This window comes from Camarhynchus parvulus, chromosome 1 (assembly GCF_901933205.1).
Source record: "Camarhynchus parvulus chromosome 1, STF_HiC, whole genome shotgun sequence".
Taxonomy (NCBI): domain Eukaryota; kingdom Metazoa; phylum Chordata; class Aves; order Passeriformes; family Thraupidae; genus Camarhynchus; species Camarhynchus parvulus.
In genome coordinates this window covers 25,803,319-25,830,921 of record NC_044571.1, presented here as the reverse complement: position 1 = coordinate 25,830,921, position 27,603 = coordinate 25,803,319, and the positions used below count along the sequence as shown (strand labels likewise).

General features: G+C 37.7%; 1 protein-coding gene across 1 annotated transcript; it reads left to right on the top strand.

Moving 5' to 3' along the window:
• Positions 1-788: 788 nt before the first annotated feature.
• Positions 789-27,603, top strand: TUBGCP3 (tubulin gamma complex associated protein 3). The gene is made up of 13 exons (XM_030965177.1): positions 789-909; positions 1,597-1,704; positions 3,472-3,539; positions 6,019-6,096; positions 6,712-6,929; positions 10,223-10,395; positions 13,110-13,228; positions 16,389-16,514; positions 20,005-20,073; positions 23,658-23,790; positions 25,078-25,327; positions 26,097-26,157; positions 26,515-27,603. Exons 1-13 carry the CDS (start codon positions 789-791, stop codon positions 26,671-26,673), a joined length of 1,683 nt encoding a protein of 560 aa, XP_030821037.1. The 3' UTR covers positions 26,674-27,603.

Genomic DNA, 27,603 nt, shown 5'->3' with positions numbered 1-27,603 from the left:
CTTACAGTAATAGTGGCATTTTATTCTCTGACATTAGAACTTCTCTTGCTCCTTCTGTAGTCCAGTGTTGTCAAATACTGTTAAATGTTAATGATTTTGTCTGAGCAGACTGTTTTCCTGATTATGTGAGGTATTTCTTTGTGTGAATTGGTTAATGATTGCTGTTCTACAGTTATATTCTGATGGAGTTGGACCAGTGGATGACTTTTATAGTACAAGACAGTATAAAATGGACATTCAGGAAGAATGTAGAACATTCAAACACAATTTAGCACATCGTGGTTTTCAAATTTCAAACTTCTTTCCATAAGTTTTTGAAGATTTTAATGCATTTAATCAATATTTGACTCCTAGTATCTCCAAGGTGATTTTTTTCCAATTGCAAATGTTAGCTAATTAGTTAAGAGATGATAAATACTTAAAATATTCTAGTCTTCTTCTAGTGGTCCTTTACCTTATTTCATTTTTCTGTTCCTTTTGTGCGTATTTGTCCTGACCAGCATCCTTGGCTGAACCTTTGCTGCATTACTTGGCAGTTTTCCCTGAGAGCTGATTGCTCAACTGACTATATAAAACACAGCAGGATGTGATGCATTTGCACACATAATTGTTATGTACAGAGCAGGCAATATCCAGCATTGCTTAAATGGGTTTCTTTCCTGAAGTAAAAAGATTCAAGTGGGCGAGCACACTTGGATATTTTCTTGTGTACCTTTTTCCTTGTGTTGTAACAGTTGTTTCTAGATAAGGAATAAAAATCTGTCTGACATTTTGTAAGGGCGCTTGACATGCCTGTAGGCTTATTGTTTGATTTTCAGGTCGATAAATGGGAATATGACTTTGCTGTAGAAGCATTAATACTGACCTGGCCCTATCTTGGTGTTACCAGACTGTTAGTTTTCCCAGAAAGTGAGATATTTGCCGTAAAACAGTGCTGTTTAACAACAAGATTAGGAAGAAGCAGTGGAAGGAGGTCACTGATTTGTGACCTCTGTGTTAGTATGCACATTATGCATCGGGATGTGATGCCGGTATCTCTGAGCTGGCTTTGAACCAAATGGTGAAGCCATTCAAGCAGTTTTAAACAAAACCAAACCAAGATGCAAACTGGTAAAAACACTGTTGTGTTTTTATCTGAGTGAAGATCCATGAGTAGGTGGTGAACATGAGTGTATTGCTGTGGTGTGTGAGCTGAGCTCTGTGACTGTGTGCCGGGTCCCACGGCATTTCTGTCCGTGGGGAGGGACAGAGCCAGTTAAGTGTGCACATGCTCTCTAGTGACTGGGTAGACCTAAGTGTCTCTTTCAGCTCAGAATAGGAAGGGCTTATTCACAAATTTTGATGCAGTTATTTGTGGAGTGTGTACAGGTGAGTGTGTTTGAAATATCACATTAATACTATGATAAACTGGACTTTACTGCCCTCTGGTTAGAAATGTGCCTAAGAACTGCAGCACAATGTTATCAGATCTAAGCTGGGTATGTTTTTGCTGCTTTCAGACATAGCAATGTAATCTCATGTCTCACTTTTTTTAAAATTAGTTTTAATAGAATTGTGGTGTTCTACTTAACTGACAGAATTTCCTTTTCCTTTCAGCTGATGCAGCCCAACAGTTTCAGTATGCAGTGAGAGTTATTGGAAGCAATTTTGCTCCCACTGTTGAGCGTGATGAATTTCTTGTAGCGGAGAAAATCAAGAAAGAACGTAAGTGCATCTTGTCCCTTTCTTAGAAACACGAAGTCCTTTTTGAAGTTAATCAGGTTATTTCTCTGAAAAGGGGACAACTCTGCCTCACAGATAGTTATCTAATCTATTATTAATGCTTTCTTCCTGAAAATCTCATGATGTAAATGCCATTAATTTCCTAGTAAATATTCCTGTGTGGCTATTTGTATTCACAGCTCAGATTTTTCTGAATACTCAACTTAAACTTTCCTTGCTGCTTTGTGTCTTAGCCACTGTGAAGACAAAGAGCAATTAATACTGCACTCCATTCACCTTAATACTTGGAAATTATGAATTCATAGTTCTTCTTAGAAGAGTAAAAGACTGATATTTTTGAGATTACTGTGTGCACTTCAGGAATATTGCACATTGGCACAATTAACTTAATGAGCACCTCTGTGAAACTTGCTGAATGAGCATCCTGGGAACTGGTGGAATGGCTTGTGACTTACCTGACTTGCCTCCAGTTTCTCTACAAGTTTTCTGCAACCACCTTCTTAAAAACAAAATCAGACCATGACTTTGTAAAGGATGTTGCATTTCCATTACATTGTGCTCTCTGCTGCTCTGAGTCACGTGTTGCACTGTGTGTGTCCAAAGGAGATGTGATGAATTCTTCTTGAAAAGCCAAATACTACTTTCAGCAGATTCTGCTGCAGGGTAGCATATCCAGAAACAATTACTTGAATTGTGCTAATGAAATTAAAACTTGATATTTGAGCTTTGAATATTCAGAGATTGAATTAGGATAACTGACGTCAGTGGTTATAACTGGTTTAAGGTCCGTGTGTATTTTTTCCTAATGCAGAGCTTCCGTGACTTGCTGACAGACAGATAAGCCCATTAGAATTCCTCTAGCTACAACTCCAAAACACTGAAATCTACACTATATACTTTCTGCCGTACTTTGGCTACTTTGTAGACAGCACAGCATGTATTCTTTGGGCCTGTTGCCAATTTTCTGAAGAGGAGTCTCCCTCATCCTCCTCCCCAGCTTCAGATGGATATGTGTCCTTCCAACTCTACATTGATTTTGGAGATACCACACAAGTTAATTAATTACTTGGCAAAGTGTATTTACTAGTGACATTTGATGCTAATTAACATTTCTAGCACTTAATGGCTATTTTTCTTATTGAAGTTTCTTCGGATGTCTTTATTGTCTTGGTTTTCTTTTAACATGGCTTTTCCTAATGCAACATAGTTTTTTAAGAAATCTTAGTTGGAAGATGTATCTCCTCTGAGAAGGTACTTCTGTAGCTGACATTGATTTGAGACTATTATTTTTGTAATACATGAGAGTTGTGTGACCCTGGAATTCTGCCTGACTTGCAGTAAATGGCATTACTACTTTTTTCCTTGATTTTGTTGCCTAAAATAGAAACAATTACACTCTAGTTTTGGAGCAATTACATGTAGTTTTTATAACATTCTTTAATGATTATCTACTTTCAATTATGTCTTCAGTCCCTTAGGTCCCTAAATCTACTGAATGGCAGACTAGACTTTACCAGGTATTTTGATGGAGTTAAGAAAAGCAGGTACTTGTATTGAATCACTTGCATTGCAAGAATTCTCAGGGTTGCAATGCCGGTAAGATGAAAACAGTGTTTAAGTAAATACAATGAAACAGTCCAGCATCATGAAGCTTTCTTGGTTGCATTGTATAATTTACCTGAAGTATATGTTAAGACATGACTGTTACACTTCTTTCCAATTTTTAATCTTCTTTTTCTTTTTTAATAGTTGTGCGACAAAGAAGGGAAGCAGATGCTGCTTTGTTTTCAGAACTCTACAGAAAACTCGGTTCACAGGTAGTTTAATAAATGTGTAAAGAGTAAAAAACTGAAAGCACTCATCGTTCTGATGTTAGAGTTGTTTTGGAGAGTGCTCAGGTCATGAGCAGTATTTTTTCTGGGAGGATGGTTAAATATTCCAACAGCTTGCCTAGGAAAGTTGTGGAGTCTTCATCCTTAGAGACATGTCAAAACGTGACTGGACACAGTCATGGGCAACCTGCTGTAGATGGCCTAGCTTTGAACAGGGGGTTTGGACCAGACACCTTCTAGAGATGCCTCTCAACCCTAGCTCTATTTTTAGTATTTGATTCTAGTTATATGAAGAAGTACTTCATAAGAAGAAAGGGACTCTATAAAAATAAAGGGATCATTTTATGTGTAAAACTGATGAATTTTCTCATCATTTATTTTACAGAAATGCCTTGCAGCGTATTGATTTTACTAATCTAATATTCTCATGCATTTGAATTTTTAAGTGCCCCAGGTCTTTTAATGTTGAAGGATAAGGGTTTGCTGGCTTGGATGGCACTAACGCCAGTGTTAATCAAAGAACACTGCATGCCAATATTCTGACTAAAGATGTTAGTGTGTGGAAAACCTTTAACATGATAATGCTAAGTTTAAGATTACAAAAAAAGGTATTCTGTGGGGAGTATGACTAGTCATAATTTGGTTCTCCTCCTCCCCTCTTCCATACTTGACTCACCCTTTACTTTGTTAGTGTTTGGACTTGTTACTGAGTAACTGGTTTCAGTATCCTATGGGTTTGTGTATTAATTGCACTTCTTTGTACAGCAGAGCACTGATTTGCAGACAGCTCTTAATACAGACTTTGTGTAACGTGTCTGTAGCTTGTGTACTGCATTGCCATTTGGCAAGCAAAGAGATGCAGAGCATGATGACTAATCTTTGGAACAAACTGCCTTGCCTGTGTTATATGTTCGATTATTCTTCTGAATGTAATGCAAGCTATCTCCTGGTATTTTACTGCCTCCTCAAACATTTCAGGTTCTTCTAACCTTTTTTTTCCCTCTGCTAGCATCTTCTGTATGTGAAATTGTATAATGGCTTCTTTAAAATTCACACAACCAATTATTATTCAGTCTGCTGTTAGGTTTATTACTAATGGTGTACAATCATTTCCTATGAGCATAGGGAAGGGCTTAAAGGGATATATGTTTTCTGAATAAATGAGGCTCTTCTTCCAACATTTCTCTTGAAAGCAGTTGGGAGGGGATAAAAGTGCATGTGAATCTATTTTAACTTTGTTTCATGTATTACTCCAAACAGGAAAGGAGGTCAGTGCTTATTTTTATGGCAGCCTGCCAGTTTAGCAAACCACTTTTCTTGGAGCACTTGGATTTATTCTGTCTTGGCCAGTAGAAGAAGCAGTTGCTGCTCCTTCTTCACCACATGCTTATCAGTTGCTGTATTAGTTACTTGCAGCGATGCAGTACCTCTACTTTTTGCTTGTTCTTGATATTAAAGCAGAAGATAATAGAATTGTGCTCTACATAATAATACAGAGTGTCTCCTTTTATATAAAAATGTAGAGCTTTGGTAAATTATGTTGCTTCATAAGGGATGGAGTCTGTGTTGAATCTTGATATGACTCAAATTTGCTTTATATTGCTCAGTATTGCAGATCATAGGCTGATCAATATTGTGAGGGAATTTGTGTAAGTTTCTTTGACTCAGCCTAATGTCCATCATAAGCTTCTATGTCCCTGGTAAATTCAGGTGCAAGTGTTAGTGTCATAGAACTATGGAGTAGCATATCTAGGAACATGCATATTTAAAATAAATCATTTTAGTGCTTGCTTTCGTTTTAAAGTACTCTGTAGCTTGGGCTTCAGCTGAAGTTGGACAGCTTTCTGCTGAGATCTAAAACTGCAGACAGTCTTATTCTAAAAGTTTGTGTGTGTCTGTTTGCTAAAGACTATATTTTGTATTCCTCAAGTTTCATATAAACAGTGTCTCTGTCTTAAGTTATTAAAAATTGGTAGCTCTCTTAAAAGGCATTTAAAGTAATAGAAATCAAAACCCTTACAGGCCTCCCTGTAAAGGAGAGTGGAGGGGAGAAAGGAGAAAAGATAGTTCCTTGCTTAGAACTTCACCGAGAGTTTTCCTTTTTCACATTTAGGTTAAATTAATGGCTGCATCTGAGATGTTTTGAGTGGTGAGAGTGTGTGGGAATGCTGGTAACAGTTCAACTCTGTATAAACCTCATTCTTAGTAGCTATGAGTTTTAAATTGAGCCTGCTTGCTGATCTCAGAGCAGGTGAGAATTCATGATTTGAACACAGTGGAAAAAATTCATAAAAGTAGCAATACAGAGGCTGTACTGCACATTCCCAGTTTATTCAATAATGTGACTCTGAGTTAGTTTATTTATCTGGAAAGTTTATTTATAGGCATAGTTGGATAATTAAAAAGAATTTTATTCTTATCAAGAGTTGAACTTATTTATGTTTGTCTTCATTTTTCTTTGAAGGGCATTTTGAAAAACAAATGGTCAATACTCTACCTCCTGCTTAGCCTTAGTGAAGATCCACGTAAACAGTCTAACAAGGTAGGTGAGGAGACTTTTGTTGCTTCTGAGAAATAGGAAATGTATGTCACTTATTTTAGATATCTTCAAGAATCACTATCCAGACTTGAGCGGTACATCAAGGTTGTTTTCATGATATCTGTGTGTGAGGCTGAAGGGAAGAAAACACTTATTAAGTATCTGTAATATTTGGTGTGGTTTTCTTACACTACATAAATGTAAAAATATGAGCTGTCCAACGTGTGCAACTGAAGCTGTGAATGTATTAGATGAGTGGTTTTTATGTTTACTTTCTGCTTTGTGGTGTGATGTCTGCTCATGTGATAATGAGTTTTAAATGGAGTAGGGAAAGCAAAATGCAGTTGCAGCGCTGCTGGCACCAAAGTGCTTTTTGCAGCTATTGTTAATGATGATTTGCAGGCAAAAAGAAGTTGTGTTGCTAAAATACTGTTGCTCACTGTAAGGCACATTTTTGTCATGATAATTGCATCAGTAAATTTTTCTTTGCACAAACATGGTCTTCAAATATTTCTTTTGTTCTTGGTATTACACTTCTATTATCTGAAGATGTAACTTAAAGCAATTCCCACATCTTTTTTTAATTATTCCTCCCTTTTCAAATCCTTTTCTTTTCAGGTGTCAAGTTATGCCACGCTTTTTGCTCAAGCATTGCCACGGGATGCTCACTCAACCCCTTATTACTATGCCAGGCCTCAGACCCTTCCATTGAATTACCAAGACCGCAGTGCTCAGTCTGCCCAGAGTTCCTGCAGCATGGGGAGCAGTGGGATCAGCAGCATCAGCCTCTATGCCCTAAATGGGCCAACTCCAACTCCACAGTCACTCATTCCAGGGTAAATCTCACCTTACAGATAGGTTTGGAGAAGACTTGGCTTTTTTTCTTTCCTTCGCCCTCTGCTTTTGTATGCCCTTGGAAATTCCACTTTAGGTGAAGAGAAACTAAGTTCTGAGCTGAACAGTTCAGAATATCAGGTGCTGGCATATGACCATATGAAGCCATAAATGGTTGTCCAAATGTGTCCATTTTTAATCACTATCTTCTTGTCTCCTAATTTTCCTTCCCACCCCCAAGAGTTGTGAAACAAACACAAAATCACAAGATGCATTTTCAGAAAGGATCAAAGCTTTTTTTTTTTTTGAGTTGAAGACATGTTTTTTTAGTAGAGTGTATTTGACATAAGTTATTAAATTCATATTATGGAATTAGTGCTGACAGAACTGGATTTTATTGTTGTTAATAGGCTTTACAAATACTGCAGTAGTGATAAGATGATGTAGTTCAGCATTCTGGAAGTGGAAGCATGGTAGCATGGTAAAAAGCAGTATTTCATCCCTGGACTTCAGTGTAGGAGACGTGGGGCTCTTCTGGGATCTTCTTGGAAAGATTTCCTGAGAGGCCGCCCTGGAGGACAGAGGGATTAAGGACAGAACAGAATAGGATATTTCTGTTTGAAGGGAGCTACAATGATCATCTGGTTCAATGCTGGACTAGAATGCTGGTTGATATTCAAGGATCACCTTCTGCAAGCTTAAGAAAGAAATGGGCAAGGAGGAATTAGAAGTGGCAGGAGGCCTACATGGCAAAACAAGTTGTTTCTGACAAAACTCAGATATAAAAAAGTGTACAAAAGATGGAAGCAGGGCCAGGTGCAAGGGAGCATCCAGGGGCAGAGTGACTGCAATGAAATCCTAAACTGACCGGAAGGTTTGTCTGTCAAAGGTTCATGAAGGGAAACAGCAGCTATTTCTGCAACTACATATGCAGTAAAGGAAGGCTAGAGAAAACATGGGCCCCTGTTTTAAGGAGCATGGACTTAGGTGGCAGATATGGAAAAAGTGGAGGTACTTGGTGCTTGCTTTGCCTTTGTGCTGGTAAAGTCAGTGCAGAACACTGAGACCCTTGGGAAACTCTTTGTTGCTCTGAAAGTATGTCCAGACATGTGATGGACAAGAAGGGGGGCACTAGGAGTAGTCAGCACAGAGTTCAGAAAGGCATGCTTGATCAATCTTACATTGATTATCATCAGTGGCACAGAGTCCAGTTGAAACCCAGTCCCTAATGGTGTAACCAGAAGCTGCATCCTTCATCCCACCTGATGGCACAGAGTGAATCTTTGGCAACCTTGCAGATGATACAAAGCTGGGAGGAGTGGTTGTCAAAGGAGGTTGTTAACCTGCTTCTCAGAGGGAGCTCAGTGGGCTCCAAAAACAGGCTCACAGGAACCTGCTGAAGTTCAGAGTCTTGTACCTGGGAAGGAATAACTCTATGCATCAGTACATACCGGGGGCTGACTGATTGCAAAACAGCTTTGCAGAAGATGTCCTGGGATTCCTGGTAGGGACCAAGTTGAACATGAGTGTGCAATGTGTGGTGAAGAAGGCTAAGAGCCTCCTGGGTTGTGTTATGAGGGACACCAGCAGGAGGGTGAGGCAAATAAAACTTTTCACTGCTCAGCACTGATGTGGACACATCTGAAATGCTGGGTCCAGTTATAGTACAAAGAAAAGATATGGGCAGGCTGGAAGAAGGAGTCTGGAGAAGGAAGCCCAAAACTATTTAAGGGGTTGAAGCATCTGACATGTGAGGGGAAGCTGACTCACACCTGGAGTTGTTCAGCCTAGAGAAGAAAAGTCTTGGGATCTTACCTATACAATGGTATGACAAGGGGCATAAGAAGACTGAGCTAGACTGTTTTGGGTCAGGGAAAGAACAAGTGGTAGCTGGCAAAATATGTGAGCTATGAATCACAGATAATCAAAGGGAAAAAAACCCCTTTTTGCATTAAGATGGGGATGTATGTTTAAGAGTGGGGGTATATTGTGAAAGACTGAAATGGGTTGCCCAGAGAGGTTGTGTAGTCTCCATGCTTGAAAATATTAAAAATATGACTTGAGCAATGTACCAGCTAGCCTTCTGTAGTTGTTCTGCTTTGATCAGAAGGCTTGTAGGAGGTGATCTCCAGAGGTCACTTCTAGCCTCAATCATTGTATAATACTGATACAATATATAAAGATGATATGTCAGTGAGGTTATTTCTTATATCTGCTTGCTTAAAAATATCAGCAGAACCTACCCTCTTTCTGGCATATTCTTGTTCTGACCTGCTCATAGTGTTCCATTTTATTGCAATTTCACTGTGCTCTTTAGTCCTGTAGTCTGTGAGCTGAACAACCCAAATTAAAGCTTTCTGTGAGTTTCCTTCCTCTGGAACTTCTCTTTGTACCTGTTTTTCTCTTTTCTAGAGTTATATTCTTTTGAACAGCCAAAATTCAGTGTTGTACTCTGAGGACTTACTAATGCTAAACACAGCAGAGCTTAGTCTTCAGCACAGACACCAGTTGTTCTCAGGATAGGTGGCCTCCTGGGCTGGCAGATGTGGACAGGGAGCGGAATGGATCTACTGTAATCTAGGAGGGAGAAGTTACAGATGCTCACACATGTTTGGGACTGGATGGCTCACCAAGACACTGTCCATCATTTAATCAGTCCTGGCTAACCAGGGAGGTCCTGGACAACTGGAGCTTGGCCAATGTGACTTTTTTTCACGTTTAAGACTTTCCTCGTGAAAAGAATTGACAAGTTTGAAAGGAAGTGAAATTGGAACTTGCCTGGATAGTCCCTCCTTGATTACATCTTCAGGCACTTGATACAAACTATCTGAAAGAGTAGAGTAGCTGGAAAGTGAGCTTTCTCTTCTTTCTCTATTTTCCTTTAGTTCTTTGACGTGTAACTACATTTGCAGTTAATAACAAAACTTAAATATTTAGGTTTTTCTACTATGACTATGTTTATTATTTTTATAGTACCTTCACTTTTAACCTATTTCAGTGTAATTACACATTTCATCAAAGTTAATCTTTGATACAAAATCATGTATGTCAAACTTACACTTCCCTTTTCTACAGTTGGGGGCATTTTTTGAAAGTGTAGGCTTACAGGAAAAAATAAATTGCTTTTGTGTTCTCTACCCTTTTTTAAGGTTGTGTTATTAAACCACCACTACCCTTCCCCAACAAAACATCTGCAAAAAACTTAGGGCTTCTCTCAAAATTTGCATCACTCCACTCCATGTAATGGATAGAGAATGAAAGTTTTTAAAGGTGTTTTTTCCTTTTATCCTTGTAGACAATCCTATCAAGCTGCGGGCGTTGGCGATTGCCTCCGTCAGCAGCTGGGTTCACGTCTTGCATGGACTTTAACTGCAAGCCAGCCTTCCTTACAAAGCACTACCTCAAAAGGCTTTCCAAATGCTGTCTCTCGTGCTGTGCCGAGGTCAAGGCGAGAAGGGGACACAAGTGGTGAGCAAAGATGTATTTGTTAAAGATAAGGTTTTTTACAGTTATCTATATCCTCCATTATCTTTTAAATTATTTTGGGATCATAGCATGTTGATTTTTTGAATGTGCTTCATAGAAGGATAGAAGCAAATATGCAAGACTCTTGTATTTGACCACAGTCTCTTTGGCTGGTTGTTAATTTCTTTTTGCACTGGTTAGTTCGATTATGATCTGGTCTTCTTAAAATACTGAGTTCATCCAGTGTTTGTCATAGTTAAGTGATTATGATATGTGAGCAATGATCATTCTTTTGATGATCAGAAGATGCTACTGTTTTTAGAGTCAGAAAGAGAGCTCAGTAAACAGAACATGTTGAAATACTCATCTGTTTGTGGTTCTATGTCTTTCAGAACTTGGAAATGTGAACTGGAATATAGAGCTCTTAAACCTCTTTCTTCTTTAGACTAGTGTACTTTTTACAGTGGTTGTATTTAGAACAAGTGACATAAAATATTGTCAATAAAATAAAAAAACATGAATATAAGACTCGTGAAATCACAGAATGGTTTGAGTTGGAAGGTACCTTACTGCTCATCTTGTTCCAACTCTCCTGCTGTAGGCAGGGATACCTTCCACTAGACCAGGTTGCTCAGAGAGCCATCCAGCCTATCCTTGAACACTTCCAGGGGTGGGGCATCTGCAGCTTCTCTGGGCAACCTGTTCCTGTGACTTATCAGCCCTCACAGTAAAGAATTTCTTCCTAAATTCCTAATATTGCTAGTTTACATCCACAATTAAATGTGTGTAAACTTGAGGCTGATGTCTAGAGCATCTATTGTGAATTTACACAGGTGCAGCTAAGGAGGAATTGTTTAACAGGTGATCTCTGTGGCAACTCTTACTGTAAAAGTAAGTTCTGAATAAGTGAGCTGATGGCAGATGTTGTCATCCCATAGCACCGTTACTCTCTGGTAGAGAAAGATAAGAGATGCAGGCTTTTGTTTGTGGTGTTTTGTTTTTGTTTGTTTTTAACTTCTCTACAAGTAAGTGTGGATGTTAAGGAACTAAAATATAGCCTGTCTGCCACCCTCTGCATCTTTGAGCAGCAGTGTACAAAGCAGTGGCTTATAGATCAGAGTTGTACTGGTGTATCTGAGGGCAATATTTGACATTTAGAACCTAATTAACAAAGCTGTTATATGCAAGAAGATGTGTGTGTGTATCTGTATAATGTAAATATGTGTTTTATATATGCAGTAGATTTAATATATACAAAAATAGAAAAAAGAAAAAGTAGAAAAAGGAGTAGGAAAAAGCATAGGAAGGAGAAATAGAAAAACATAAAATCTAGCACTGCCTCTTAATATATTATACTGATTGCTATAAAAAGCAATACTTCTTCTGTTGAGTCAGCCAGCAGCTGTGACTTTGGTTCCTGTGTGGGATGGGTATAAGGACTGACAGTTGTCTTAAATGTATTCACTTGCTGGTGTAGAAATAGAAGTAGGACTGCATTCAGAATATAGAAGTCTATTGTCAAGATGATAGATTTCTATAAATACTAAATTCCTGTAATTAATTTTTTCTCCTAAATTGCTTGTTTTTATTTTTTTATTTTGAAGTTTTCTTACTCTTACATCCACACACAGAGTATAAAAAGGCACATTCTATGGCTGATGTTAATGCTTGTCATATTATTTATCAATTAAAGAAATGTGCACTTGAATCGTTCACCATTTCACTACAAGCTCCTAAGGACAACCTACAATCATGCACGTCTTATTGTTATGAGAGGAGACTGAATTTTAAATGGTATCTTAAATTGAAGACTACTTTTACTGAAATAAGAGTAGAATTTAATTTTTCTTGGTTTTTTTTTCTGGGAAAGTGGATTGTTGGGGAGGCAAACTGACAAGAGTAAGAGTACTGTCTAAATTGGGAGAAACATGTTGTAGCATTTCAGTTTCTGGATAGTTGTTGTTAAAATTGTTTCGTTCTTGAAATCCTAAATAAATTTACAAAAGCAGGTGGTGAAGGTTTGCCCAGAAAAGGTGGGGATAGTTTCAATGGCCTACACAATTCCTTTTTTTGATTTTATGTTTCCTTTAAATTCATAAATATCTTACATCTTTAACACAATCTACCCTCTGACTAGAGATAAGAACCAGAAGCAAACTTTACACTTAAATATTTTCTAGCTTCATGGCTGTTATGCAGTCTGATTTGATCAGTCTTCTCACTGAGCAGTGGCATATGTAATTGAAAGCCGTTATGAAACAAGCAGTTCTTCCTTCTGGAGTAACTGGTTTTTTCCTAGGTGAATGTAGAAGAGATTATTCTAGAAGTCTATTCCAACTTGAACTGTTTGTTCAAAGAAAGATAAAGTTACTGTGGTGCTTGCCTCAGAACTTGCACTGGTATTGTATCAAGAGATAACAAGTTTAAGAGCTGGCCAATGTGTCAGTTAAAATAGGACATGCCCTGTGCCATATAAGCTGACTGCTCTGAGAGAACCACAGGTAGCATTAGAGGCAGCTAAAGGCAACCTTGGGCTTTCCTGTCAGACTAAGAGTACCTGAAATATTTCTTTACCAGTTACCAGCACAGGCTTTATAGTTTTTATAGTTCTGGGGTTTTTTGGCTATGCATCTAAATAGTTCTTCAAAGTTGTAATCAAAACTTATTGTCTCAACAAATCTAAATACTTGTTTTGTTTTTGGTTTTTTCTTTTCTAGGTTCTGTTGAAATAACAGAAGCAAATCTTGTAAGAGATGTTTTATATGTCTTCCAGGGAATAGATGGCAAAAACATCAAAATGTGCAATTCTGAAAATTGCTATAAAGTGGAGGGAAAGGTACTGTATGGTGACTTGTATTTCATATGTGAACAGAAAAATATATAGGGGAAAAATAGCTGTGAGAAACATGTAAAAAAGTTAAAATATTATTACAAGTCTATATTCCCTCTACGAACTATTTTGTTTTGTTTTGTGCTGGTTTTGTTTGTTTTGTTTTTGGGGATTCTTTTGTTAATACAACAGAGTAGTTTCAACATTAGTAGTTGAAAATTGATTGGGTAGATTAGGTGCCAGACAGAAAATGTAGCATTCCACAAGATGTGAATAGTCTCCCAATTCTTAATCTAATAGAAGGACTTGTAAGTTACGGCTTTGAGGACTTTTGTCAACATTTTTCCTCTTCAGTGTATAAGAATTAACATAAAGCAGATGCAGGCATTTCACTGCATTCTTATGAAATTAAATTTAACAGCTTGAGATATGGAATAGATGCTAGCCACTTGTTGTTATGGGCATGATTACAGTTATAAGTGATCAAATGCAGATGACATAGAAAAGAGAGGGCTGGTAGTACAGCTGAAGAAAGGTCTGATGTGAATTTGAATGAAGACCTTGAATAAGGGACAAAAGAATAGGAAAGATGCCTGAGAGACTTTGCTCTAAGGTGGTGAGATCTTATGCCTGTCTGCAGTTCAGAAAAACCCCAAGAGTGTGATTGGGTCAGCTGACCAAAGAATGAAAAATGGTGCTAGTTGCTTTAGCATCTTCACATTCAGTATTTAGACAGTACAGCCTCAGAGTTCAGTTTCTGCTAATTGCTTTTCATATTCTTGTTCAGATGGAAATACAACACTTTCAATTTTTACTTATATTAGAAACTTTCTACTATGACAATATTACATAGTCCTTAAATGGTGGGGAAATTACTTCTGGGCCATTTCATGTGCCAAGAGCATATTAGACAGGTCTTGATGTTGATACCTGAGCTAATTTCCTTTTTTCCTTCATGATAGTAGCAAGAAGTGAAATGTTGTAGTTGTTCACCATTACTTTACAATGATGTTTATGGCTGCTTAATGGAGGGATAAATGGAAAAACTTAAATCCTGTTAAATCTTATTAATTAACAGATTCTTAATAAACATCCACCTGTAGGTGATGAAAAGTTTGTAATTCCTTAGCGCCTTCACTGAGTAAATTATATTCTATATATGAGATTATATATAGCAAAAGAAGGATAGCATAATATATTTTTCTAGAGGAATGTGAAGAAGACTTAGTCAGTGATTACAAAATTGGCAATGCGTTTCATTGGTTTTCTGTGTAGCTTTCATATCCAATAGGCTGGTTTGAGGTCAGAAGCTGTTTTACTTGGAACTTGTAATTCAGGCAATTTAATTACTGACCACAAGCCAGCTGAATAATCTTTGCCTGAGAACTCTGTCTTCAGTTATTTTTGTGAAGTCAGTTGTCTTCCATTCTTCTTCACTTGTACTTGGTCTGAGCTACTGGACCCAGTGAAGGTGAGATTATCTGACCCACCAGAGCTGCAGCTGGAACTTCTGACAAGCAGGGAGGACCAATATCATACCTCATAGCTGTATTACTGCACATTAGGCAAAATAGTAGTCAAAGCATGTAGTTTTCTCCCTCAGATGATAATCTTGTTGTTCACAATCTGGGTTGTTGGGTTTTTTTTTTCCAGAAAGAAGCACGCTTTCTAAGGTGCTATTCTTGCTGAAATGTTTCCTAATATTAGTGTTAATATTAGGTCTGGTGGTGACATTCAGCAGTGTATAAGCTAGCAGCTTCTGATTTGATCTAAGGCATACAAATATAATAACACCAAGCCAATTTTGCTTGTTCCTCATTTAATTCCAGTGGATGTGTGTTGTGCTCAATGTTTGCCAAGTTTCCTGTACTTGCAGAATTTTAAGTAGTTTCCATGTCATCTCTTTGGTCTTAGCTGTGGGCAGGGTTTCTGTGTCCAATTATGCTTGTTTGGGCTGGAATTTACCCTACAGAAGTTGTTCAAGAAGTTAAAGCTGTACCTCTGTTGGTAAACAAGAGGGCTAGGGACTGAACTGTGGTCTTACAACCAAATGCTGCAGCCTGTTTCAAGCCCACACTGGTGTGGATAACACACTCTGACACTAATTGTTATCTTGGAGAATGCCTGTACTGTTAACTAAAAGGTTTAATGAAGGGGATTGATTACTAGTTCTTTGGCAGTTTAAGTTCTTGGAACAATTCCTTGCTTTGGTTTTGACTGTTCCAGCTGGCTGTCAAAGTTTAAAATTGTCTGTAGAGGTGGAATAGGCCCAGTTGCTGTGGGCAGAAGTCAGTCTCTGTCTTGTGGTTTGTATTACCAGTCAGATTATTTGGGGTTTTTTATTCAATCAAATTTTGCATGCTTGATGGTAGTGCTCTTGAGTAATATGGTGAAATGTGGAAGAAGAAAATCTCAAGTGGGAAGTGTCTTATCTGTTGGTAAATCAGAGGAAGAAATGTGCTGGTTCAGATAAAAGTAGTAGTGGTAGCTAAATAGGGTACTGGGACTAAGGCAGGCTTGCAAGGTGAATGAGGTACTAGAAGAAAACCAGAAACAGACTAGAAGAGTTCAGAAGGTCATATGATTGAATAATATAAAGTCTGGACTTAATCTAGGAAGTTGGGTTCTACAAGTTTTTGTTCCTGGTGACTAGTCAGGCATTGGGTCATTTATTTTCTGTTGAAGATTTCTTTCACATGTAGCAATTACTAATTATTTTGTCAAAGCTTTTTCATTAGTTTCAGTCATTAACACCTCTGCTACAATGCTCATATTTTCAGTCTTGCTGGTTGTCAGGATAAGATAAAGAGTCCAATATTGCAACATGAAAATGCAGATTTCTTCCTTTTTTCTGAAGACCATTTTGTTATTGCCATAATTGCCTAATGTAAAAAGAGTGTATGAATACTGTTACATTAAGATTTCCAAAAGAGAAGGTCTCCAAGTTGCCAGTAGTTTGTTGCTGCTGCCTTTTCAACACGCGTGTGTATAAATATAATGCTAATTACATGGTTGTCTGCTTTTCTGCAGTATCTGTACTGTAGAATGTAAAATGAATTGTTTCTGAAACTGGCTTTTTTATGAGAAAGGGAGACCTTTATGAAGAAACCAGTATTGGTGTGGCAGATTTGACTTAATTGCAAACTTATTTCTGTTAACTTTATAGGTGAGCTTGTCGAAATCTCTCCGAGATACTACAAGCAGACTTGCAGAGTTGGGGTGGCTCCATAACAAAATAAGGAAATATACAGACCAGAGGAGTTTGGATCGTGCATTTGGACTGGTGGGACAGGTGGGTCAGCTAGATGAAACAGTCTAACTACAATGTTCTTGTTTGGCTAAGAAACTACTGAGTAAATGCAGTGCTAGAATGATGCATAAACTGTGGAGCTTGAATCATTTATCGTTTGATTTACTCCTTTTGTGGATGCTGCATTTGATATGGGTCATAGTCAGAAGGCAAGGAAAAGGCATTTGCCCTTTCTGGTCTTAAGGATTTGCCCCTGTAATTTGTAGCTGGAAATGTTCATAAATTCCTTTACTTAATCTCCACCTAAAAAAAAACCACCAATATTTTAAAATTATTCATGCATGTTCATAAACAAAACCATTTCTTAAATGGGATGATGTCATCCCTGAGGTAATTAATCACCAATTCAGTTGTTAGTGACCTGTGCAGGAGACATTCTTGTCAGCTATTGTTGATGTTCATGTGTTAGTACTGCACTAGCTTACATAAAATGCAAGTAGTCCATTCTTTTCTGCCCTTTCTTTTGAATACAGCATCAAAAGAATATTAATTTTTGTTTTCATAGGTTTCATCATCATGATTTATAGTCTACAGTAACTTCACTGCTGCTGTAATACCCAAAACCACATTTACTACTAAGACATTCCCGTTTCCTCTCACTTGCTCCCTCTGTAAAACTGGATATTATCCCTTCTGAGTCGACAGAAATGTTATCCTTGCCTCTAGCCATAACATCCTACCTAATCTGCCAAGAAATTGAAGTGCTTCTCCCTTCAATCTAATTTTTCTTAAGAGGTCAGTAGAGACACTGTAGTGCTTCCTACTTTTCTAATGTTTTATTCTGTTCCATTCTGTCTCTTATTCTAAGTAACCCTTCTAGTTACATATAAATAATTATTTTTCTACTGATCCAATGCTGATTTCCATGTTTTATATGGCAGTGCTACTGTGTATGCATTTTCTTTGGACTCTCCCCCTTATATCTGGGTGAAGTTTTATTCTTTATCTAGCAGCTTCCTGCTTGTGATTATTTTTACTGTCTCTGGCTTTAATCTTCAACTTTACAGAAAGGGGAGAACTTTTAATTCTTCAGTGAATTTAAATGTGCAGTATCTTGGCTTCTGTATGCAGGTTTCTGATCCTGTGCAGAAGGCTGTGAAGTTAAGTTACCTGAATCTGCATAGCTTTAATGCTGCTAATTTTGCTTGAGGCAAGCACTTGTGTATATTTCTAGGACATAAGTGTACAAATAAAAACTTTTATTCTGCTCTTGCTATTAGTGTCTGGGCACAGAGAGTATGCCTTCATGCTCATCACAGCTTTTATAGCTGAGAATTTCAGGTGCTGTGCACTGTGCATTAAGGAATTTAGCACAACAGTGTATATTGATATAAAATATCTTTCACTTAATGTTCTGAAAGGATGATTGTGTAAACCCCTGTTTAAACCAGGTATACAATAAGATGTTGGTCACCTCTTCTAGTATGATTCTGGTGACTGATTTTACCACACAAAATGTCAGACATTGGCATTAGAAGTAGAGATATAACAATATATTACACTCTGTATTTTCCTACCTTTGCTGATTAATATCTAAATTTTACTTTGTCCTCAGAAAATAAAAAGAATAATTGGCAGTTAATTATATTTTAGCTTGTACTTTGGCATTTTGCCCATTTAGATCCTGCTGAGTTAATGGGCGTTTTAATTTTTTTCTCTTGAACAAGCATTCTGTTTCCTTCCTCAATTCTCTTTTGCAGCAGAATAATTCAGAATTCTAGGGTAATGTCCAGTTTTTCTGTAACAGTTTGGGAAGCAAAAGTCTATGGTTTGTGATGCAGGAATTGGTACTGGATGTAAATTTTAATTTGTAAAGCTTCTCTGAAAAATTGGTGACCAGTTAGAGTCCAAATCCTTTTGACTACTAAATCATTAAAGTCAGTGATTACTGTTCTCCATTTTGACCAGAACAGTGTCTTTGATTGTTTTCTTAGAGGCTGTGCTCTGCCCTCTATCTTGGCCAGTGCCACTTTAATAGGTTCAATAATTTCCTGGAGAAGCAAGTGAGAAGAAATGATAAGTGGAGTTACACATAAAGGGATTTCTTTTTGCCCTTCAGTATCCTCTGGAATAAAAAGAATGTCAAATTTCTTTGCAATTTACAATGTTGAGTTGAAGAAAGGAACCTCCTTTCCTTAAAAAAGATACAATGGCAAGATTAATGACTTTTTTTTTCTAGGCTTCTTAGGTGCTTAGGAGGAAAGAAGATTTATTTTCTCTTTGTGCTTCTAGAAGTTATTTCTGCCTTTTACATACTCTAGTGAATAAATAAGTTCTTGGGTTCTTTCTATGAGTTTTTCTTTTTCCAAATTCTTCTTACTGTAATTTTAAAAGGTCTTGAAGGGAAAATCCTGGGAAATTTCCCATTTAAAAAAATCCATCAAAATAGATGTTGAATTCATTAGCTGAGAATTGATTAGAAAGTTCTGAAGAATTTGTGTGTGTGCATGAGAGTATTCTTCCAAGAAACCAAACAAATAAAAAACTTTGGGCACTTCTTGGGGGGTTTTAAAGTCTTTTTCAGTTATTCCCAAATTAATGAGCCATATTTTTAGTTCTGTTTTGAAAAATGTGTTGCAGGCATTTTTTTAGTTTGTGTGTTAGGTTAAGACCATTACAAAAGTAAAACAAGACCTCCCCGAAACCCTAAACTGTGGAAGGTATTTATCACTAAACAAGTATTATTTCAGGAATTGTTTTTTAAAATTTATCTTTTTTTTAAACAATCTAAAGTAGCTGTGCTTAGAATTGTTTTACAAAGAAGAGTTTTTGCTTTAGTTCCAGCCTGAATTAACTTCGGCACATTTTACAGATTTCTGAAGATATGCTTTGTGTTGTTCATTTCTTCCATGTCAAGTGAACAATCATATATAACTGTGAATTGATGAAAGGTCAAAATTTTATAGTTCTTGATCTGGCAGCACTTATTTGGAGCATTTTTTGAGCATTGTGTTTTCTTGTTCATGTCATATAGTCTATAGTGTAAATATAATGATAATTGCCTAACTTTTGTGTTCTGTTGTTAGAGGCCTTCCTGAAATTTAAACTCTGTTACTTCACTGCATACTGTATCTTACATGATTATTTAAAAAAAAAAATCTTCAACTGGGTCATGTTATAATTTGTACATCCCTGTGCTAATTATTGTTGCCATTACTGAAATGATATATCTACTTGAAGAGTTACACTTTTCGTAGTTTATTATGTTGATAGAGTTAAGGTAGCAAGAAACAAGGTCACTTGATAATGTGTATAAATTCCTGGAAAAGGTATATGCAGCTCTTAGGGAAGAACTCATACTTTGGCCATTACTCTAAGAATTGGCTTTTATGCTGAAACTTGTAGAAAGATTCCCTTCAAGAAATTTCTGACTGTGTTGGAAGTATGGTGATAGAATTAAATCAGAAAGATTTCTCCTGATGACTTTTCCTTTTATTTTTTCCCCTTTTTTTTGTTTCTCTTTCTCTTACAGAGTTTTTGTGCAGCTTTACATCAGGAACTTAAAGAATACTACCGACTTCTGTCTGTTTTACATTCTCAGGTAAGTGGTACATATTCAACTTCACTATTTTGTTCTATGTTATCTAAATATCTCCTAAAAAGGTAATACCTTGCTGTTCTGTTAGAATGTAAAGGATGTACAGCAGTTTTTGTTGACAGTGAACACAATTCTCTGTGCATTTCTTGCTCTTTAAATGTATGTGCCCTTGAATATTCTTCTCTTAAGAATTCACTGGTATTTAATGTGTTACATAAGCAAAGAATACAATGTGTATTTCTAAGTCTCTGTCTCTGTTTTGCATCCTTTTTGTCAGTGTCACCTTGCATAATATCTTTATCATTCAAATCCTGAACAATGTCACACATTCTTGAGTGGAGAAAAAACCAGTCCATATTTCCAGCAGTGCACAATTTAGCAGCTAGTAATAACAGTTCCACCTTCTTTCCTGTGTGGGGCAGTTTGTACATTTTACTTGTCCCTTTGTTTTCCAAGAGTAAAGACATTTGTTCTGCAGATGTTTCAATGTTTTACTATTTTTCTGCAACATATAGACCAGCTCAGTGCTGATAATCTTGCAGGTTTTCCACAAATGTTTGTAGGTATATGCATCTAGATGCTGTCTCTAAAATATAATAAACATTCTTCTGCTTGCCTTTTTTCCAAAGGGGTTTTCAAGAGGTTCATTACTTGTAATGGTAAAAAATTTATTCTGAGAATTGACTTAAAGCTAAATTATACTGCCTTTTAAAACTCTAACTTCAATAAAATCTTTATAGTTTGTCATAGGCTTTTGTTAATGTTTTCAAAGCATCTGTTCCTTTTAACTTGCAGTTCTTGAACGTTCTTGACTTTTGGAATGCTTGTTATATGTACTGTTTGTTTGATTTTCCTGGCTATTATCCAGTTATTCCTTTGTAATTACTTCTTGCTCTGTCCAAAATGCATTTTCTCTCTTGGTTTGCTGATGCTTTGATTTTTTTTTTCCTAACTTCTAAAACTTCTTGACCATGAAAATACTTGACTACTTTGAGATGCAATTTTGTCTACCTCTCCTGCCCCACCAAACCTTGGAACAGAAGAGATGAGTAGGATGGGAGGGAAAGCCTGTAAGAAAAGACAAAAGTTCTGGGGTTACTTATTTTCAAACTGCATTTGCCTTTGTGAGGGTTTGACCCTGGGCAGCAGCCAGGCACCCACCCAGCCTCTTGCTCCCCCCCTGTCTCTGGAGGAATGGGAAGAAAATAGAAGGAAGACAAAAAGACAAGTCAATCAAGTTAGTGAGTCTAGAAGGGGAAGCAAACGCTGTGCGTGCAAGCAAAGCAAAGTAGGGAATTCATTCACTTTTTCCCTTCAGCAGGCACATGTCCAGCTGCTCCTGGCAAGCAGGGCCTCAGGGCACTTAACACTTGCTTGGGAAGACAGACTCCATCACCACAAATGTTCCTATTTCCTTCTCCTTTCCCTGAGCTTTTTATCCTGAGAAAGCTTGGAAATGGTTTTCCAGGATTAGTTGCTATCCCAAGGAATGAAGTGAGTCTCACTGGTGTGTACTTTTATGGCTTCTCCTTCTTGAGGAGAGGCATGACATTTACTTTCTCAGGGTTGTCAGAAACTGCCTCTTAATTGCTGTGTTGCAAAAATAATGGAGAGTGGCCTTGCAGTGACATTGGCCAGCTCCTTCCCTCAACACTTGGTACATCCCATCAGGTCCCATAGACTTGAGCATATCCCATCTGTTTGGTGTACCCTAGCCTGATCCTTCTGAGCTCAGTCTTCCTTGTTCCAGACTTCTCTCTCTTCTTATCTCGACATCTGGTATCCCCAGCAGGAAATCTTACCAAAATACCAAGGCAAAAAATGTGTTAAGTACCTCAGCATTTTCTGTTTTTTGTGTCACCCCTCATGTAGCATCATTCAGTAGCTGGACACATTTTTCCCAGTCTTACTTTTGCTGCTGTTCTTATTGTTAGTCTTCATGCTCCTTGCCAGATTCATCTTCAGTGTTAGAGTTCATGAGCACGTTGAGCATGTTGATTAAATGCCTTTTCATAGGGAACAGTCAGTACAGTGTCAGCAATGCTTTGCTGCAGCAGCAGACCGGAGTTTCTGGGGAATCTAGGTCCCTCAGCACCTAACTGAAAGGGTTCCCAGAGTCATGTTATGTTTGGATTTTCAGAAGCTTCTGGCAACATTTCTTCCCAAAGAGATGAAAGGAAGGAGATCCAGCAGTGCAGGAGAGATGCTTTTGTGACTTGAAAGGTGGAAGTACTCAAAGGTCACACTGCAGAGTGGACAAAAAACCTCTACCTTTTAACTTCTTGAAAACGTGTAGAAAATTGACTTGAAATTGAGTGTTTGTGACATTTTTTGGTTCAGGAGATCATACAGGCTGCCAACTTAGGAGTTGTTAACTGCAGTTCTAGAGAGCAATATGGTCATAGAAAAACAAGAATCTTGTCAAAGGGTTCTATACTCTCTTTGTAACATTTTATTATGTATTCAGAGCTTCTCCTGAGCATGTTTCTGCCCTTGAATGAGTAATCCTGAACATACTGTCTATTATTCCATAAGCGTCTCTGGTCTTTTTCTTGCAGGTTGTTTTCACATTGTCAGCCCATTTAAAAATGCAGTTCCATGACGAAGATGTACCATGTCTTCCCTAAAGTCAAAGGGTGGCTCATGTATCTCTCTTGTCATTGCTGATTTCCAAAAACACCAAAGAAAAATCCCAGGCATGGACCCAGGAGAATTTGGAAGCAAATGAATTTAACTGGCTCTAAGGCTGAACTTAATGTGGATGACACTAGCCTTAAATTTAACTAGTATGTTGCATTTGGCTAAAAGAAGGTGCTAGATGGGAAAGCATAGAGTGGGTTGGTTGTCATATATCAGAAGCAGCATCTTTTCTAAGAGATTGTCTCCTGGTACTGCTCCAGAAACTTGCTTCTATATTCTTAAATTGTGTTCTTGTCCTGCTTATTCCATCTGTTCTTGTATAAGATTTGCATTTGCACCTTGGATGCAAATACTTGGCTTTTATTTTCCATGGTGTTGGAAGATTCATGGTAGTCACGTGATGATAATTCTCTTATTGTAGCTTTTGAAGTTTGGTGATTTTCTTTCAACATAGCAATTCCTTAATCTCACTATAAGGCTAACTTAAATTCGGATGGCTTCTGGAGGAAGGCATTGAACAGAATTTGTCACATACTGAACTAAAATAAGCTGCATGTGCAGTAATGAAAAATTGACTTCTCACAGCCTGCCTGTCCTTTAGATGTTTTTCTTTGTTCTTTGTCGGGGCTGTCTTTCAGGATTTCTTCTCTCTTCCTTTGCTCTTCTCTCTTTTCATGACTATTACCTTGCTGTCTTTAACTTTCTTGGTCTTTGTGCTTTGTCTACCTCATTGTGCTTATGCTTGTCTATGTTCTTTCACCTGTGCTCAAGTCTGTTTCCACTAAAAATTGGCTCTCAGGTTTTGGCCCAGTGACTTGATGAGAGAATACATAACACTAGGTATTTCAAGTGTCTTAGCAAAAATCTGACTTCAGAACAAGCTATGAAACCTGAGTTCTTCCTCAGTTTTGTTCTTTGACATGTATTTCTGTTTCTGACTTGATCAGTTACAACTGGAAGATGATCAGGGCGTGAATTTGGGACTTGAGAGCAGTTTAACACTTCGCCGCCTTTTAGTCTGGACATACGACCCCAAAATAAGATTAAAGACCCTTGCAGCACTTGTTGATCACTGTCAAGGTCTGTTTAACATTAATTTAATATTTCTGGGGATTTTATATAACTTTGAGTAGTTGTGCATGCTAGAGGTGGGTATCAATAATATTAGTGCTTGTTTGGACTTTATTTTTTAGAAAATTTCAAGTCGGTAGTTCAGATTCTCCCTCTTCTAGTTTAAACAAATGATGACAAATTATAGTGCTATGTTGATACATTCAGACTTCTTTTTAAAGACTTGAATGTGCTCAAAAAATTCAATTTTAAGCATGCACTTTTTATGCTATTTTCAGTTACTTAATAATTTTTCAGAGAATGGTACACTGAAAAAGCCCTACTAATATGTTATGAAATGGTTGACTTTGTTTCTTCACCATATATGAGTATTATGCCATTTCTGTATATATGATGGCATAGAGGAGTCATTAGTAACTTGTCTTCAGACTCACATGAAACAACAAAACTTTGCAAATCTGCAAACATTGTGATTTTGTTGGCAATCCACAAGAATACGCTGGGGAGAGTCATGTTGGAGTTTACCAGAACTTTGGCCAGTAGCTGACTAAGCTGACCAGTAACAGATGCTTCTCCATGATGGTACTTCAGGTTTATGAGATTGTAGCCCTTCAGAGCACCTTAGCCAAAAACAAGCCTACAATACTTGCTTTACCTTAATTATTGGAATTGTTAGCAAATTATTTTTTTTAAGTGGGCTTTATTTTTAAGACATTCATGAAAATTTTGAGCTGCATGGCCTCTGCTGCAAGGAAGTGGTAAGCTGTGGAGCATAGCAGCAAAATCAAAGATTCAATCTATTTTTAAAGTTTTTTTTGACAGCCTCTTACTTTACAATTGCAAGAAGACAGGAGGTATTCCCTAATGGGACTATGAGGGCAACTATAACCAAGAAATATGAAAACCCTGTTTGTGTGCATGTATGCACACAGAATATCTGAGAGTGTCAAGTACAGGAGAGAGGAAAACATTCTAAGGCTCCTTTAATGCTTCTTTGGAAGCATGATATCAATTTCTGTGTGTGATCTAATGCCTTGAATTTTGCATTCCTCTAAGCTGCCATAAAGTAGACAGATAACTCTGCTTAGTGCTTTAGTGAGATTAATAATTCATGCCTTAAAACCTAGGAATTCCCTGTTAGCAATAAAAAAAAAAAATCTACTTTTCTACATTTTAGAGTTGCTGTTTAGCAAGCTCAGTGTGACACAGGGGTAGTAGCTAAAATCAGTGGCTGCTAAATTTAAGCAGGGTGCATACGGTTTTCCATCAAATGTTTCTGTTCCTTTCTTCTTACAGGGAGAAAAGGTGGTGAACTAGCCTCAGCAGTTCATGCCTATACTAAAACAGGAGATCCCTACATGAGATCTCTGGTTCAGCACATTCTTGGCCTAGTATCCCATCCTGTCCTGAATTTCCTGTATCGCTGGATTTATGATGGGGAGCTGGAGGATACATACCATGAGGTAATGTATATGCTACGTAAATGCTTCAACTCTTTGCATTGTGGTGTGATAATCTGTGGGAAGCTTAGAGGAGAATTTGAAAAGTAGAGTGTGATGAAAATGTATAACATAAGTAAGCAATATACACAATTACCTGAAATACCACTCTCTTCATGAATTCTTCATGAATTTGATATCTGCAGGTTGCAATGTGTTGTCTTCAACTAATCATATGCTGGGTCTGGTTAGTAGAGTCAGAATGGTGTTCTGACAGTAGGTCCTTGTTTCTGAAGACAAAATAATTCCTCTGTATCTTTTCTTGCTTATTGTAACAACAGTAATGTATGCAGAGTTCTTTGTGACTGTTCAGAATGCAAGCCTTGTATTTGGAATGAAGCTCAGAATATTTTTCTCTGACTGCATACTGTTATCTTTGATAAATAAACTGTCTGTCAAATTGGGTAGAGGAGGTTTATAGCTCCTGAAATGAAACTCTGCAAAATTATTTGTTGTGACTTCTGTAACATCAAGTTCTAGTAATTGTCCTTTTTCTTCTTGGAAATATTTTTTATGCTTTCCTAAATTCTCGCAACATTTTCCTATCTCCAATTGGTAGAGTCTTTTTAAAGAAAGAATAATTTTTTAAAATTAGTTGAGCACTTCTGAGACATATCTGAGTACTTTTACTTGAGAGTCAAACATACTGTCTGTTCTCTTGAAATGTCGTTGCTTTGGTCAAAATTTAAGTGAGTGACAGGGACTGCTGGTCTTAAAGGTCGGAGTTGTGTAAAATGTATATGAAGTGTAAATGAGACTCTTTTTTTTCCCAGCTACTCCCCCAATATGTGGTTTTGTGTTCTTGTTTTTTTGAAGCCAGCAGTGCCCTAATGCTGGCCTGGATGGCATTGTGCCCGCAACATGGACTCAAGGTGAGGTCTCCTGTTGGCCCAGGTTGGATCCTGAGTGCTGTCCTGAGGCAGTGTCACAGAGAGGCAGCTGCTCTGCAGCCTGAGAGCCTTCAGACAGATGGAGTGTGCCAGCAGGGCACAGGGAGTGGGGAGCACACTTTAAAAGACCAAGCTGTTTGCACTGGAGACTGGCATGCATAGCAGATATTTGAAAAATAAAAATGAAGCTCTGGGTTTTTGCAGAAAGAATGAATCCACCATAACTGTTGGATATGAACCCTTGTGCTTGCCTTTTCCCAGATTCTGTCTGTCTGTTTACCATATTCCTGTTCAAAACACACCAGGGATGCTTCCTTAACTGTCTCTTGGGGTTTCCTTTTCAGGGAATTGTCCAGCAGTTCTTGGTCCTGCTGACAACCAGTTCAGACGAGAGCCTTCGGTTCCTGAGCTTCAGGCTGGACTTCAACGAGCACTACAAGGCCCGGGAGCCGCGGCTGCGGGTGTCGCTGGGCACGCGGGGCAGGCGGAGCTCGCACATGTGACACCGCTGCCAGGGCCACCACGGCCACCAGCGGTGACACAGCGCAGCCAGATTGTGGGATCGGTGTCTCCACTGCTGCAGGCAACATGTTCTCAGCCAGTGATCGTGTGACACTGCATAGCAGAAAGCAAAAAAAGCAGGGTTTTTTACACTGATGTTTCTACAATTGCCAGACTGTATGGGCTGATTGAACCTCATCCAATCAACTGGTTAAACCATCCTTTTAAATAAATGCCAATTTTATTTGAAGCTTTCTGAGCTTTTCCACTGTAACTTATATCTGTGTCAAAAAAATCACATGTTCTTTTGTTTATAGAAAGCACCATTTCCTTTTTTAATATGAAAATAAGAAGGTTATTTTTTCTATATGTACTTGTTCTATTTGAAGAGAGCTTTTGTTAAAGCCAACAGATCAGGACCCAGACCTATTGTCCTTGTTAAGAAGCTATACAGCATTTCGTTATGCTGATTTTCAGTGTTGTGATGTGTTTGACTGTGTGAGAAACTTTGTATCAGGAGACATAAAGTTATATTTAATTTTTTTTGTTGTTTTCAAAGTTAAAAACCTGGAATAAAAATTTAGTGGGGAAATTCTATGGTTTCTGTACAGGAGCAAACTATAAAAGCAGAGTCAGGAGTGTATCTGTTGCACATAAGAGCTAAAAATGAAGTTAAAGCCTCAGTGAAGGAAAGTGTTGGTCAATCTTGAGTACTTAATGTTCAAAATCAGATATGTAGAAACAAACTGACTTGGCTAATGTTGACTTCATTCTCTTCACTTTCCTATTTTTTTCATTGTAAATATTTATATATTGCTGTCCAGATGTTGGGGAGAGGGGGATTCTTCTTTTGCAGAGTTGTCATTATATCAGGTCATTTATTATGTTCCACAAGTGCGAGCTTAGAAAAATAAAAACACAATTATCTTTCA

Bases quoted from the DNA above. Each gene is read 5' to 3' on its own strand.
- TUBGCP3 (XM_030965177.1), top strand. From the start codon at position 789: ATGCCTGTAGGCTTATTGTTTGATTTTCAGGTCGATAAATGGGAATAT. The intron at 25,328-26,096 runs GTAGAGTGTGAT...GTTTTTTTGAAG, and splicing joins CTTAGAGGAGAATTTGAAAA to CCAGCAGTGCCCTAATGCTG. The intron at 26,158-26,514 runs GTCTCCTGTTGG...TTTCCTTTTCAG, and splicing joins CAACATGGACTCAAGGTGAG to GGAATTGTCCAGCAGTTCTT.